The sequence below is a fragment of the Phyllostomus discolor genome, chromosome 5, assembly GCF_004126475.2.
Source record: "Phyllostomus discolor isolate MPI-MPIP mPhyDis1 chromosome 5, mPhyDis1.pri.v3, whole genome shotgun sequence".
Taxonomy (NCBI): domain Eukaryota; kingdom Metazoa; phylum Chordata; class Mammalia; order Chiroptera; family Phyllostomidae; genus Phyllostomus; species Phyllostomus discolor.
In genome coordinates this window covers 169,270,962-169,287,314 of record NC_040907.2, presented here as the reverse complement: position 1 = coordinate 169,287,314, position 16,353 = coordinate 169,270,962, and the positions used below count along the sequence as shown (strand labels likewise).

At 47.9% G+C, this 16,353-nt stretch overlaps 1 protein-coding gene across 1 annotated transcript in view; it reads right to left on the bottom strand.

The window, feature by feature from the left end:
* Positions 1–16,353, bottom strand: part of DMBT1 (deleted in malignant brain tumors 1) — a 313,958-nt gene that overhangs the window by 252,587 nt on the left and 45,018 nt on the right. Inside the window, exons 22-28 of the mRNA XM_036027425.1 lie at positions 16,024–16,353; positions 15,046–15,075; positions 14,151–14,201; positions 13,071–13,400; positions 12,242–12,271; positions 11,631–11,657; positions 10,156–10,479 (exon numbers count right to left, since the gene is read on the bottom strand). Of these exons, the coding sequence (XP_035883318.1) occupies positions 10,156–10,479; positions 11,631–11,657; positions 12,242–12,271; positions 13,071–13,400; positions 14,151–14,201; positions 15,046–15,075; positions 16,024–16,353 (1,122 nt within the window). The remainder of the gene's footprint in view (positions 1–10,155; positions 10,480–11,630; positions 11,658–12,241; positions 12,272–13,070; positions 13,401–14,150; positions 14,202–15,045; positions 15,076–16,023) is intronic.

Below are 16,353 nucleotides of genomic sequence, written 5' to 3'. Positions count from 1 at the left end.
AGAGGATGCAGGTGAACAAGGCCCCCTGGAAGTTCCAAGGTGATGATCATCTGGCCCTGAGTGAGCTGAGCCCAAGAGAATCATGTCCAGGAGGAAACCAGGGGCAACTCTTCCTTTCCCCAACACTGGGATGGTCAGAAGCAAACTTCTAGCCAGGTACGAGTTCCCACAAGCTGTGGGTGCTTTGGCAAGGAAGAGCCCAATACCACCATAGAGGCCTAAATGCAAAACCTAGAATGTAAGGCAACCTGATATATTATCAGCGAAGGAGTAAACTATGTTTGCATTCTTTCACTTAATGAGGCTCCCACCTCTCTCACCCACCCCAACTCCAAACTATATAAGCTTCCAACTCTTGAAGCTGCTGGCATGAGTGGTGGCCAGCTGGGCCCTCTCAGTGCTGGACAGTGCTGGAAACACTGTCTGCTGCCCTCACCCCCTCCTCCTTCCTTCTCTTTGGATGTGGCAAGGAACAGATTTATATGTTCACCCTGATAACGTTCTGGTTAAACAGACATAATCATGTCACCTGGGTCCCCAGGATTCCAGCAACACAGTGCACATATTCCTGTAAGAAAGCTTTCTGAGCAGAGTGGGAAGGCCCAGGCTTACCTGCTGGGTGGTGCCACAGCCTGAGTGGGGAATTGTGAAGGTCACCTGGCTTGATGTTATATGGGGCCTACACTGGTAGACTCCGTTCCAGCTGGAAATGACAAGGTCACTGGCGGAATAGCCCAGGGATTCCAGGTAGCGCCTACTCACATTGACTTGCATTTCATTCGACAGACAAAGCAGCTCTAGCAACCAAGGGCAGATAATGAAGTCAGTCAGTGCCCCCCAGCCCCAGGAAGTCCCTGTTGAACTTTTCCCATACAGAGTTGCAGGGACCGAGGTGGCTGACAAATACAGTCCACATGAGGATACACTCCCACCACCACCACCCCCTGAGGGGCCCTGTGGCTCCAGTGAGTCTCATTCTCAGGAGAGCCCTGTGTGGACTCAGGCACTGGGGACTCCTCAGGTGAAGAACGGGGGACAGGATGTGAAAGGAGTGAAATGTTTGGCCAAGGTACCATTATCTAGAAAGTAAAGTAACACTCCAGTTGAATTGTGGGGATGCTGCGATATAAGGTCCTGTAGCTATGGAGCAGGTTCAAAGCTTAAAATGCAGGTTGAAAATGAGCACTTTTCCATCACCTGGCCCAGTCCCTGGCCAGCCTGTAAATGAGTCCATTTAACAACTTGAATGGTGACCATGAGCCTCTGCTGGAAGTGGCTAAGTAACTAGTGACTTTCAGACAGCAGCCAAATGTGCCAGGTCTCAGGACATGGTCACAGTGTCCCATGCTCTGGAATGGTCACAAGGCCTCAAGCCAGGGCTCATTTCTGCCCTTGGCACGGATGTCTCACTATATTCTGAAGGCATCATCTTGCACATTCTACTCAGTCTCTACTGACCACATTAGTAATGTCAGTACACAGTGTATTGGTCAGTTCTCACCCTTGACTTCGTTTCTGGGCAGCTAGAGTCCCAGCACCCACTGCTCCTATTCCACTTCAGCACCAGATCAAGCCTTGGTGACCTGCCAGGGCTGCTCCCAGTTCCTGTCCCACCACCACAGAAAGGATGAGGAGGAGAAGGCTCTGGAGGGTGCCCCAACCCAGACAAGCCTGGAGACTTACTGGTGCTGTGGTTGGAGGGACTAGAGTAGTAGTCAGCCTGGAACCCTCTCCTGGTGACGCTGCCATCACTGACAAAGCGGATGGACATGAAGTTGGATGATGAAGTGAAGGTGTCCCTTGCCCCGTGACAAAGCCGGGCCATGACAGGGGAGCTGTGGTAGGGGCCATCGAACACTTCGATGTAATCGTAGTTACAGTTCCCCTCGAGCCTGTAGAGACAGGACACATGGCTTTGGCTTCACCTCCCACCAGGAGTGGAGGCAGGAGGTCAGGACTGGGTGTGGGGCCACCCCTCTGCGTCAGAAACTCTGACAAAATTTAATAACTGAAAATAACAGATTTTCTTGAAAAAAGCAGAGGTTCCTCTCCCCATGGTCTGCATACATGGGTCTTAGTCCTTCCTGCTTTTGGGGGTCACACATTTGACATGTCCATCCCCTCTCTCGACAGCCCTTTGAATCATGGCAGGAAAGACTCCCACCCTGCCTTAGATTTTCTTCAACAAAAGGAGCCTGGTTTCCCCTAGAATGAAATGAATATCCACGAATTCATGGTGATGGAAATGAGTTACTGAGTGAGCACAGGTTGGACAAGTCAAATTCCCTCCCCGAAGGTTGGGTTCTTGCCTACAAGGGGATCATCCTATCCGTGCACAGAGCCCCTTGAGGCTCAGATGGAATAGCTCATGGAAAGTGCTTCATAGAGCAAATGCCATGGCCATTGCTGTCAAGATGCTGCCTGAAGAACCAGCCCTGGTCGGCCTCCCTCCATAGGACTTCATGAGCTTTAAATGAAGTCCCCGAAATCCACATGAATTGTAATCATAAGGCTATCAGAATCATCTATCTTCTGCAAGACCTCACATGAATTTCCAAGGCAGGGACATCCCCCCAAAGCCACTGCAAATGAGAAATCGAAAGAGAAAACAATCTTGCTTAGTGGTGACTCAGAGGGAAGAAGTTATGGCGCCTTCTCTCCCGGACACTCAAAGCACTTGTGCCCCTTGCATGGCCACTCCCCACCCCAGGCCAGTCACACATTAATGTGCTTTGATGATGTCTCTTCTGTCTAACAGAATGGTTTTTCCACTTCTGCCTGAGCCCTGGGACCCACCACCAATAAAAGAGGGAATGCAGAGAAGAGAACAGCTGGTGTGTTTGTTAATTGGGTCCTTTGCATTATTATTTATTATTATTGCTCCTGACAGAGTCCCTCCCCTGGATAATGTTTTCCAAGTATCCTCATGTATGTATTTCTCTTGTGACATTTCCAATAACCAGGGAATGGTGGAGGGGTGAGCAGGTATTTTATTTCTCTTTTCTGACAGAGGCTGAGGAAAGTTAAATGATCTCCTCCAGACACACAGCAAATTTGTGACCAAACTGAGACTTGAAACTAAGGCCCTTGTCCTGGCCCCACTTTCCTGGACTGTCTTCATGCTGAGTCACAAATTGAACCCACTAGAAAAAATGTCAATGGGAAGCCCCTTTGATGAAGTTCTAGGTCCTGTCTGTTCACTTCTAAAGTGTCTGTGAGGCCTCCCATGCAGCCCGCTCCGCACCCACACACTCACTGCACATCTCTGAAGACAACGGTCACATAGTCATTGTTCTGGACCTCGATATCCCACACACACTGGGCGTTGTTCGGGTAGTTCCCGGGATAGAAAGGGCTGGAGAAGCGTCCTGATGGCTGGGACAGGAAGCCTCCACAGGAATAATTTGCTGCTGCGACAAAACAGAAATGCTGTGGCCCCCAAAGCACAAAATTGCTGACACAGAATGCCAACAGGAGGTGGCCTAGACCTGGCCTGTCCACCCAGGGTCAGCAGGAAACCCTTCCTGGGTCACTACACTTAGGAAAGCCCTCTCCTCATGATTCCCATCATCTCTCTCCAGTGCCACTGCCCCTGAGGGGAAGGGAGAGGGGATTCATCAGGGAGCTCAACACTTACAGGTTGGACTGGTGACAATGTGGGAAGGAGCTGTTGACAAAGAGAAAAGATAATGATGAGTTTCCTGGCATCCTTGACACAGTCTTGGAGAGCTTGCTTGCTCTGTGCCAGAAATGTGCCAACCCTGGGGCCACATGGAGATGCTGGCTACAGGCCACACCCTCAGGGAGCTCATGGTCTGAGGGAGTGGCTGGGATGGAGTGAATGGAACAGAGTGAATCCTAACACAGTGGGCGGATGGGAGCCAAAGCTTTGGCTCCAGGCCCAGCGTCAGCAAATGAGTCTGCTTTTCTCATAATCCTCAGCTTCATACAGAACTTCCGCTAACCCCTGGATCAAGTGAGGCCCCTGCTGATATGCCCTTTGCACAGTGATCTTTCCCCTTGAAACACCTGTCACAGCTGTAATTATGTCATTAATTCTGAAATACATATTTAATACTGCATTTTACCTGAGGGAGGAGGTCACTTTCTCTTTTTCATTACTCTGTAATTTTACAACCTTTTTTTGATGGCCATGCAGCCACATGCATAGCTAAGACCTTAAGATAATTAACACCATAAGATTTTGTGTTCTTAAAGTATATTCTAGACAGACACTATGTTAACTTCAGTCCAGTAAATCTATCCCCATTCTAAAGGACAAAATGAGGCCTGCCCACATTTATTTATAAAGGTATTCTTCATCACAGAATCATTTATAATAATGAAGAAATATAAATTACCAAAATGCCCAGCACCTGGGGACTAGTTAAATAGTTTGTGGGCACAGCTGTGCTATGGAATATGATACAGGCATTTAAAAAGATGGTGAGAGCAATTTCTTAAGGACAATAAAAAGTTCCAGAGCCGTATCCATGTCATCACATAACACTTGCAGGTAAAAGCATGATTATTTGTGAAATTATCCATTTGTCATCTCTCTTCTCCCGCCCCCCCCCAGCGTTGGTGACACTCCAAGAAATCAAAGCCTTTGTTTCTATTCTCTAAAGAATCAATTATCTCAAATTATCTCATTTACTTAGAAGGAGACAGAGTAAACGTGATCTAGCTAGCAGGGGCAGTGTGAAGTTGCATGTGTGCCAGCGAGATACTGGCTGTGTGCACGAAAGGGCAAGCAGGGTGTAGGGCGTGGTGGGGCTAGCCTGGGAGTGGGGGTATGCAGGGTGAGAGAGCCTGTGCACCCGCCAGCATCTGCACCAAGGGCAGCCAAGCCTATGCATGAGGTGGAGAAACCTGAGACTTACCCTCAGTGGTTGTTGAGGTTGGCTGCCACCAACCTAGAAAGACAAGGAAGTGATTTTAGGATTTTACTGGAAATGTTTAAATCCAATGGCCTGCCATTTAAAAGAAGAAGTGAAATCCTCTTCCTTGTTGCAGGATGTCTCAGAGCCTTGACCACTCACTCCACTGCCCACTGAATGGCCAAGAAGAGCCACACACCAGCACTGCCCAACATATATGCCACTGAACATTGCCATTATGACACAAAGGGCACTTTGGGGGCTGTACTCTCCACATGAATGAATTCTTTCACGGATGAGCATGCATCAGGGTTTTACTTGGCTGTGTTTTTGAAATGGTCATGACTTTCCACAGGCTGACTAGGACAGTGAATGGCACCTGGAAGGACCAGAGGGCCAAAACCTCTTCCACCGCCCCCCTCTCCCAATGAGCACAGGTGGCCAGTGATGGCAGGGGTCCAAGGGACTCTCCAGGCTGAACTCAGTGACAGCCATGGTCCTGGAGACTCAGCTGGTCATTGTGACAAAGCCCAGAGTCCTCAGAGGGAAATCACTCCCTGTAAGGAGCCCGTTCTTCTCCTGCTTCTAAAAACACAAGAGGGTGGAGGCCCAGAGAAGAAGGCTGGGCTGTAGTGACTCACCTGGGGTAGTCTGATTGCTTTGTGAAGCTGCAAGAAAGAGAAGGAAACTCGGTCAGTCTCACTGCCCAGGATGTGTTGGAACATGCCCTCAGGATCCCAAGACACAGGTGCTGATGCCTGAGGCCTGTGCCCTTCATGGCACTGAGGAATGCGTCTGCAGGCTCTCAAGGAGAGCCAAGTCATAAAGGTAAACCTCAGGGGTTCATCTCCCCCAAAACAGTTGTGGGGGGAATTTGTACATTAAACCCTTGTCTGCTCCAGGGGTCCATCTAGGGATCACACTGTAGCCAACCATAAAATCAAGGTCATCTATTGATGAGGTTCTCAGGGAAACTGCCCGCCTACCAGGGAAATCCAGGGTGGGCAGCCCAGTGCAAAGAGGAACACGTGCTTGAAGGGAACCATATGAAAACAGAAACCCAAGAAGTATAAAAGAATATACCTCCACCAAACCAGCTCTACAAGAGGTACCAAAGGGACTGCTTTAAGGAAAGGGAGGAAAAGAGAGAGAGAGAGAGAGAGGAACACAGGCACGTAAATGGCAATGAATAAGTACCTATCAATAATAACCTCAAATGTAAATGGATTAAATGTTCCAATCAAAAGACATAGAATAGCTGAATGAATAAGAAAGCATGACCCACACATATGCTGCTACAAGAGACCCATCTCAGGATAAAAGACCTGCACGCGCTGAAAATGAAGGGCTGGAAACAAATTTTCCAAGCAAACGGACAGGAAAAAAAGCTGGGGTAGCAATACTCATATCAGACAAAATAGACTTCAAAAAAAGGGCCATAAAGAGAGACCCAGAAGGCCACTTCATAATACTCAAGGGAAGAATCCCCCAAGAAGACATAAACATTATAAACATATATTGCACCCAACACAGGAGCACCCAAATATGTAAAGAAAATCTTAGAGGACTTCAATAAAGATATTGACAGCAACACAATTATAGTGGGGATTTTAACACCCCACTGCCAAAAACGGACAGATCTTCTAAACAAAATATCAACAAAGATATTGTGGCATTGAACAATACCCTAGAGGAAATGGACTTAAATGATATACAGAGAGAGCCCTGCACCCCAAAGAAGCTAAATACATATTCTTTTCAAATGCACTTGGAACAGTTTCAAAGATAGACCACATGATAGGACACAAAACAAGCCTCAACAATTTCAAGAAAGTTGAAATCATACCAAGCATTTTCTCAGATCACAAGGGACTGAAACTAGAAACCAACCCCAAGGAAAAAATCCAAAACATTCAAAACCATGGAGATTAAATGGCATGCTATTAAACAATAAATGGGTCAAGAATGAAATTAGGGAAGAAATCAAGAAGTTTCTGGAAACAAATGAAAATGAACTCACAATAACCTAAAAACTCTGGGACACAGCAAAAGCAGTTCTGAGAGGGAAGTTTATAGCAATACAGGCCTACCTAAAAAAGATAGAAACATTTCAAACAAACAACCTAACCCTACATCTACAAGAACTCGAGGAACAACAACAAAGAAAGCCCAGAGCAAGTAGAAGGCAGGAAATAACCAAGATCAGAGCAGAATTAAATGACATAGAGACTAAAAGCACAATTCTAAGGATCAATGAATCCAGGAGCTGGCTCTTTGAAAAGATAAACAAAATTGACAAGCCTTTAAGCAGGCTCATCAAGAAAAAAAGAGAAGACCCAAATAAACACAATCAGAAATGAAAGAGGAGAGATTACAACAGATACCACAGAAATACAAAGGACTGTAAGAAATTACTACAAAGAACTGTATGCCAAGAAATTTGAAAATCTAGCTGAAATGGACAAATTTCTAGAAAAATATAATCTTCCAAAACTCAATTAAAAAGAAGCAGAAAGCCTGAACAGACCAATAACAGCAAATGAAATTGAAGCAGTAATCAAAAAACTCCCGACACACAAAAGCCCTGGACCAGATGGTTTCACAGGAGAATTCTACAAAACATTTAAGGAAGAGCTAACCCTTATCCTTCACAGACTATTCCAAAAAATCCAAAAAGATGGGAGACTCCCAAACTCTTTTTATGAGACCAGCATCATCCTAATCCCCAAACCAGATAAAGACACAACAAAGAAAGAAAACTTCAGGCCAATCAATAAAATCCTCAACAAAATATTGGCAAACCACATCCAATAATACATTAAAAAGATCGTACACCATGACCAAGTGGGATTCATCCCAGGGATGCAAGAATGGTACAATATTCACAAATCAGTAAATCTAATACACCACATAAACAAAAGCAAAAACAAAAATCACATGATCATATCAATAGATGCAGAAGAAGCATTTGATAAGGTGCAGCACCCATTTCTGATAAAAACACTCAGCAAAGTGGGAATAGAGGGAGCATTCCTCAACATAATAAAGGCCATATATGAAAAACCTACAGCCAACATCATACTCAATGGGCAAAAACTAAAATCTTTTCCACTAAGATCAGGAACAAGACAAGGCTGTCCACTTTCACCACTTCTATTCAATGTAGTACTGGAAGTTTTAGTCATAGCAATCAGACAAGAAAAAGAAATAAAAGGCATCCAAATTGGAAAGGAGGAAACAAAACTGTCATTTTTTGCAGATGACATGATAGTGTACATAGAGAATCCTATAGACTCAGCCAAAAAACTGCTCTACCTAATAAATGAATTTGGCAAAACAGTGGGATACAAAGTCAATATCCAGAAATCAAAGACATTTCTGTACACCAACAATGAAACAGCAGAAGTAGAAATCAAGAAAAAAATCACGTTTGAAATGGCAAAAAGAAAAATAAAATATCTAGGAATAAACCTAACCAAAGAGGTAAAAGACCCGTATTTAGAAAACTACATAGCACTCAGGAAAGAAATCAAGAAAGACACAAACAAATGGAAACATATACCATGTTCGTGAATTGGAAGAATTAATATCAAAATGTCCATACTACCCAAAGCAATTTACACATTCAATGCAATACCTATTAAAGTACCAATGGCTTATTTCACAGACATAGAACAAACACTTCAAAAATTTATATGGAATCATAAACAACCCTGAATAGCCGCTACAATTTTGAGAAAGAAGAGTAAAGTAGGAGGGATCGCAATACCTGACACTAAACTATACTACAAGGCCACAGTAATCAAAACAGCCTGGTACTGGCATAAAATCAGGCACATGGAACAATGGAACAGAACAGAGAGCCCAGAAATAAACCCAAGTCTCTATGGTCAATTAATATTTGACAAAGTGGGCAGCAACATAAAATGGAGTAAAAATAGCCTCTTCAACAAATGGTGTTGGGAGAACTGGATAGCTACGTGCAAAAAAAACGAAATCGAGCACCAACTTACACCTTACACAAAAATAAATTCAAGGTGGATAAAACTTAAATATAAATCGTGACACCATTAAAGTCCTAGAGGAGAACGTAGGTAGGAAAATCTCAGATATTTCATGCAGAAACGTTTTTACTGACTTGTCCCCTAGAGCAAGGGACATAAAGGAAAGAATAAACAAATGGGATCTCATCAAAATAAAAAGCTTCTGCATGGCTAAAGAAAACATTATTAAAATAAAAAGAGAACCGACTGTATGGGAAAATATATTTGCCAATGATACCTGAGACAAGGGTTTAATCTCCAAAATATATAAAGAACTTACACAACTACACTCTAAGAAGACAAGCAGCCCAATTAAAAAATGGGCAAGGGACTTGAACAAACAATTCTCCAAGAAGGACATACCGAGGATCCAGAGACACATGAAATGATGTTCAATATTGCTAGCTATCAGAGAGATGCAAATTAAAACCACAGTGAGATACCACTTCACACTGGTCAGAATGGCCATCTTAAACAAAGCAACAAACAACAAGTGTTGGAGAGGTTGTGGAGTAAAGGGGTGCCTACTGCACTGCTGGTGGGACTGCAGACTGGTACAACTACTATGGAAAACAGTATGGAACTTCCTCAGAAAACTAAAAATAGATCTGCCTTTTGACCCAGCAATTCCACTGCTGAAACTATATCCTAAGAATCCTGAAACACCAATACAAAAGAACCTATGCACCCCGATGTTCATAGCAGCACAATTTACAAGAGCCAAGTGCTGGAAGCAACCTAGATGCCCATCAGTAAATGAACGGATCAAAAAGCTATGGTACATTTACACAATGGAATTCTATGCAGCAGAAAGAAAGAAGGAGCTCCTACCCTTTGCAACAGCGTGGATGGAGCTGGAGAGCATTATGCTAAGTGAAACAAGCCAGGCGGTGAGAGACAAATACCACATGATATCACCTTTAACAGGAACCTAATCAACAAAACAAAGAAACAAGCAAAATATAGTCAAAGACACTGAAATAGAGGACAGGCTGACAGTGACCAGAGCAGAGAGGGGAGGGAATTTCAGGGAAGAATGGGAAGGGTTTACAGGAACAAATATAAAGGACACATGGGCAAAAACTAGGGGGGTGCGTGGAAATGGGAGGGAGGTGGGGAGGGATGGGTGGGTGGGCTGAAATGGGAGTAAAGAACAGAAAAATGTACCTGAACACTAATTAAAATAAAATTAAAAAAAAAAACAACAGAAACCCAATGTCTGGGAGGCCCACCTGAGCAGATGACACCTGCATCCTCGTAATGTCCACAGTTGTGTACGTTCCAGCCATTGTGGGGACAATTCCACAGGTAGGACTCGTGCCCTGAGCAGCGCACATTGTCAAGGACAATGGGCCCCGAGCCCTGACCGAACTGGGCATTTCCAGGGGCCCATGTGGCCCAGCCACAGCCCAGCTGCCTGCACACCACGTTGGCATCGTTGAGGCCCCAGTCGTCATCACACACGGTCCCCCAGGAGCCTTGGTAGAGAACCTCCACCCGGCCCTGACACTGATCACTTCCATTCACCAGCCTCAGGGCCAAACTGGAATTGGGCCCTAGAAGGGGACATAAAAATTCACATTCTCCTGTATCTCCTGAAGGAAGAAGTTCTATGGTGTGAGTGAGGTTCAGAAGTCTTTCAGGGCCAAGACTTTGGGTTCAGGTTTTTGTCTTTCAGTATTAGGACTTGACCGAAGCCTGTGTGTCACCCTTTATCCTCAAGGGGCTTTTTTATGGAACCTTCAGTGTGAGCTGAGACACATGTTCTCTGATTGGGCTCCACAGTGCCCAGCAAGTCAATGGCTGAGCCCGGCCTTGGGATGCAAGGGGAGAAGCAGGGAAGCCAGCAGCTGCCCTAGCAGTGACCACTGGGATCAATCTGGGCACCTGCCTCAGGAAACCACCAGTGACAGCTTCCCAGCTGTTACTGCCCTAGGACCTCACTTTGGAGACTCCATCTTCAGATGACCCATCCTGCATAAGGGGACACCATTCTACTGGGATTGAAGCTAGTTCTGGAGGCTCGTTCTCCACTGAGCACCCAAAGCTTGCCCTGATATTTATCGCAGTAGTAACCCTCCTTCCTATTAAACAGAAAAAACAACAACCCACACCACTCCCCATGAGGTTCAAGGAAAACCTAGTGCCACATCCTCCCCCTCTCCCCTGGGGAAGTGGAAGGTGGGCATGAGACCCTATCTGGCCATCAGCACAAATGGAAATAATTTGTGACAAGGCACCTAGTGTCAAGCAAGCTGCTCAGAGTCCTCCTAGGACTTGGCAGCTGCGTTACAAACAAAATCTATCTCTTGGTGGGATGTACAGTTGGGGCTGGCAAATGGCCATCATGTGTAGTAAGCAAGCTGATAGTGAAGACATGCACATAAGAAGGTAGAGGTAAGGAAAGTACATGGGACGACCATGGAACTTCTGGATCCAGCTATACCTGAAGCTAGAGTTACCACTAAATGTCCTAGATATCTGAGCCATGGAGTTCCCTTCTAGCTCCAGGGAGTTTGAGCTGGGTTCCTGTCACTTGCAAACCAAAACGCCCTGCTAATATATCCCATACTCTGTTAGGTATAAGGTAGAGGGACCCCACCACATTGGATGAGGTGATTAGTAGGCAAGTGTTTTAACCCAAGATTTGAGCACATTGACTATAGTGCTGAGTGCGAGGCTTTGGCTAGGTCCAAATGATGCTCACCATAGGAAGGACTCGTGTACCACCAATCTGGAAAGGAAACAAAACAGGTTTAGGAAGAAGGGCATAGAATTAATGTTGGGTCTAGTGATCTGGGGTCAGGGACAGTGGGGGCGGGGGAGCTCTGTGGATTGGAGAGAAGGGGGCCTTTTCTGACAGTTTGCACTGAGCCAAAACCATGGCCCTGAATGGCCTTCACAATGGTAACCAAGTGGTACAATCTATAAGAGCAATTCCTGACAAAGCTTTCCTGACATAGTGCTCTCTGGTGAAAGCATCATTGGAAGCTCTGTAGAGAGTCTCTGGCATAAAAGAGCTATGTTCTCTCATCACACGTAACATTTGGCCCAGACACAGCTTTCAAGCAGAAATGACACCAGGGCACAGCCTCCTCTGTCACCAGCTATGGGTACCCACTGCAGCCCAAATCCACTCATCCTGCTAAGCCAGACTGGTGGATCAATGTGTCATGGGCTCCACTAACCCTATTTAACACTCTGGAGTATCAGGGAAGGGACTGGAAGGCAGAAAGCTCCACAGGCCCCTCCTGGAGCTACTGGTGGGGGGATGCTCAGGTGGGCAGCGAGACAGCGGTCAGGGCCAGAGGGACTCACCTGGTGTGGCTGTGGACTGGTACCCAGCAGCTGTGAGGGAGGGAGGGTCAGATCAGACAATGTGGCACAGAAGGTGGCACAGCAGGAAGAAACTGAGAAGATCAAAGACTCAGGCATACCTGTCCCCTGTCACGGGGGCTGGGGAGAGACGGGGCTTTTGCTCTCTGACCCTAGAAGAATACCCTGGTCAGAAAGCAGGAACAGCCTGTGCAATCATGTCCAATGTCAGGGTGATTCACTCTGTATACAGACCGAGTGACTGAGTGAACACAAGGAAAATGTCCACCATGCAACTAGTAGCAGTTCACTGACAGGGAAGAGTGAGGAGTCTAGCTCAGGGATGCACACAACGGGCAATGTTTCAGGCCCAACCTAGGCAACAAATTCCAAGACGTATCCTGCCACCCCTTGCAGGGGTCACTGCCCTTGGCACTGCACACCTGGTATACACAGAAAACATCGACATTCCCTGAGGAAACTTATACTCAAGGACCCGTGAAACACAAGCCTATACCAGTCACAAAAAGATTACTGAAATACTAGCCCACACGCCCCATTTCCAGACTATTTCCAGACTATTGATACCTCATGCCATTTTGTGACAAGACCAGCTAGAGAAAAAAGGATTGATTCACATTTTCAGGGTGGACACAAATTCAGCTCTCCATACATGACACCATGACAGAGATTACTACACACCTAGTAGCAGGGCTAAGGAAGATGTAATGACAGGAGGAAGCCCTCTAACTTTGGCAAAACAGACATAAGAACAAAGGTCAAAGAAAATTCCACCCTAAGATAAAAAGACCCCAAAATGTGTCAGGCTCACCTGAGCAGATGACGCCAGCGTCCTCCCCGTGGTTGCAGTTGTGCGAGTTCCAGCCTCGGTGCGGGCAGTTCCACAGGTAGGACTCATACCCTGAGCAGCGCACATCGTCCAGGACAATGGGCCCTGAGCCCTGACCGAACCGGGCACTTCCTGGAGCATATGTGGCCCAGCCACAGCCCAGCTGCCTGCACACCACGTTGGCGTCATTGATGTCCCAGTCGTCATCACACACGGTCCCCCAGGAGCCTTGGTAGAGAACCTCCACCCGGCCCTGACACCGTTCACCGCCGTTCACCAGCCTCAGGTCCAAACCTCCTTCTGTCCTATTCCCTAGGGAAGGCCCAGGAACAATTCCTCCATCACTCTGTTGAGCCACCAGGCCTGAGGCAGGTCCCAGCCCCTTGGGGCACCCTCATGGCCCACCGACCCGGGGACACAGTCAGCTTTGGACACGTGCACAGGTTCACCTTCACCACAAGAAAGGGGCACAGACAGCCTATCTCAGGTAAAGGCTTCCACGCCCTCAGCACCAGGGAAAGGCTGCTCCCCGGGTGTGGGAACCTTCATGAGGGCACCCAGGGAGGGGACAGGACTGCCTCCAGAAACCCACATGGGGCTGCCCGAGCAGAGCTCCACGGTTCTGGGGGCTGTTCTCCATGGTCCACACCCTCGGGCTCCCCAACACTCCTGGGGAACCACAGCCCCAGCCCCAGGAGTGATGGGACGTGTTCCTGACAGGGGGCGATCCTGCACTTTCATCCCCTCTTCTCGGGGCAGCAGCTGGAGGTCTGAGCTCCCAGCCCTGTCTCAGCGGGACTGCCTAGCCGGGCCTGGAACATGCATACTCATTCATGGAAGGGGGTCTCTGTTGTTCCTCTGCCCAGGATCTCCCTACATATGGGATCCCGTGCCACTATAGCACACGTAGGACCTGTCCACACACACTGTTTCTTCCAAAGACCCTCCACAGAGACAAAGATATCAACGGCCACGTGCAACCTCTTTCCATCACGGTCCATCCCACCCTTGAATCAGGAGCAGAGGCAGAGCCCCTGGGGCAGGGGTGACAGCAATAGGTACCTGAGTCTGTGCTTCCTGGTGCCCAGGGCGTGGACGTGCTTGGCCATGTGTCTGCAAGTGACAAAAGAGAGAAAGGTCACAGTTAGGGGCCACCAATACTGACTCTGTTTAAATTTTGTGGAGGCACCTGGACAATTGCTTCCGTGATCATGCTTCTTCCTACCTAATGTGCTCAGGCCTACTTGTCACAAAGGTCTGTGTGATCCAAAGCTCTTTTAGAAATCCCACTGATTCCTGGAAACCCCTAAGCCTCCTTTATTCTCTTCTAAACTGAAAAAGCTTTCCCCTTCCCCATCCCTAAGTCTTGTGCTCACTGGTAGGTCTCAGAGGCTGACCTCACTCTAGAGCTTTGATCACAAGGTTCAGAGACATAGATTTATAAGCAAGAGCCAAACAAGTGTCCAATTAATGGCAAATCACTGTCCCCTATTTCTCCAACATCACCTGGGCCCTCTGCCTGCACTATAGACATGCAGGTGTGAGCATGCTGAACCCCAGTGTGTTGACGGTGTGAAGACAGGAGACAAGACCAAAGTCTGATATGCGGTCATCATGACCCCAGTGATTTGTACCCTGCAGTGTCACAAAAAGTCCATGAGCCGGGATGTGACAGGGTCAATGTCACACCACTGAAGGCCATGTCTCTGAACACTGGCGGCCATCTTTAGGGACCACGACCAAGTGTTTGGGGAGAATATGAATGAATGGACAATACATGCAGTCCTGGCAATGCCACGAATCCTGCTGCAGCACTGTGGGCATCTCAGTGATGGAGGACAGAGAGAGGCCGTGAGCATGCCCATGGTCACAGGGAAGGGATTCTCCTGGAGTGAGGAGGAGAGGCGTGGAGGTGCAGAAAGAGAAGACCTAAATGAGGAGGACGTTGACAACTCACCAGGCCATGACGTCGAATGGGACTGAGCAGCTGTGAAGAAGAGAAGGAAAATGTTAGACGCGGAACACACAATTTGCCCACCCAGATCTGGGGTTCGTGAACCTCTTCTTGCACCCCTGAGTAGACGCCCCACATGTGCCCTGGCTGAGGACACTACAGCTAGCTGCCCATAACTCTCTGTCATTGCCATCGGCTGCCACACTGTGCCCGGGAAATGAACTTTCTGTTTGTCAGAGTCAGTGTCATGGCTCAGGAAGGCCACCATAGCCTTGGCTGACACCCCGGGAATTAACAGAGGAGGAACCTAAGGACTAGGTTACTGTAGAAGCCAATTGTTTTGCGTGGGGACGTGATGGCGGTGGCCCTGTATAGCAACTTCCAGCCTTTCTCCTCGCATCATGCGACCATCCCCAAGGCCCTCTTCGGCTCACCTGAGCCTATTATTTGGCCTCTTGCTGTCTCACATCTCACCCCACCCCCCAGCTCCCCACTCTGCAGTTCACAGGAAGCTCTGAGCTCCCAGGTCTGTGCCTCAGTGTCACATTCTGGCACAGCCCCAAGCACTGTGCTAGTCAGGGAACAGTGCCTGCTTCCCACATCCATATCCAACAAAGGGCTCTGCCTATGAGCTTCACCCCATGAGGACTGGATGTGGGACATGAGCTTGTAGTAGAGGGGCAGAACAAAAAGCCAACCCACTCTGCCAACAGGCAGCAAGACATTCAGCTAGACCATGGTGCCACAGTCCCTGGTGACAACCTGCGGGCAATCCCCAGAGAACGCTGGGGTCCCGTTCAGACCAAGCTCCTTTCTCACTCAGGGCAGGTGACATAACCTCTTGGGTGCCTGCTGCCTGAGAATAAGGTCCAGGAGCAGGGAGGATGCTCTGAAGCTCAGGCAGGGGCCCTGGAGTGGGAATCTATCAGCTCTGAGCAATATAACCAGACGAAAGGGAGACCCACCCTGTGTGAGGCCCACCTGAGCAGATGACGCCAGCGTCCTCCCCGTGGTTGCAGTTGTGGGAGTTCCAGCCTCGGTGTGGGCAGTTCCACAGGTAGGACTCATACCCTGAGCATCGCACATCATCCAGGACTATGGGACCGGAGCCCTGACCAAATCGGGCACTTCCTGGAGCAGATGTAGCCCAGCCACAGCCCAGCTGCCTGCACACCACGTTGGCGTCATTGAGGTCCCAGTCGTCGTCACACACGGTGCCCCAGGAGCCTCGGTACAGAACCTCCACCCGGCCCTGACACCGTTCACCTCCGTTCACCAGCCTCAGGTCCAAAGCGCCTTCTGTCCCAAACC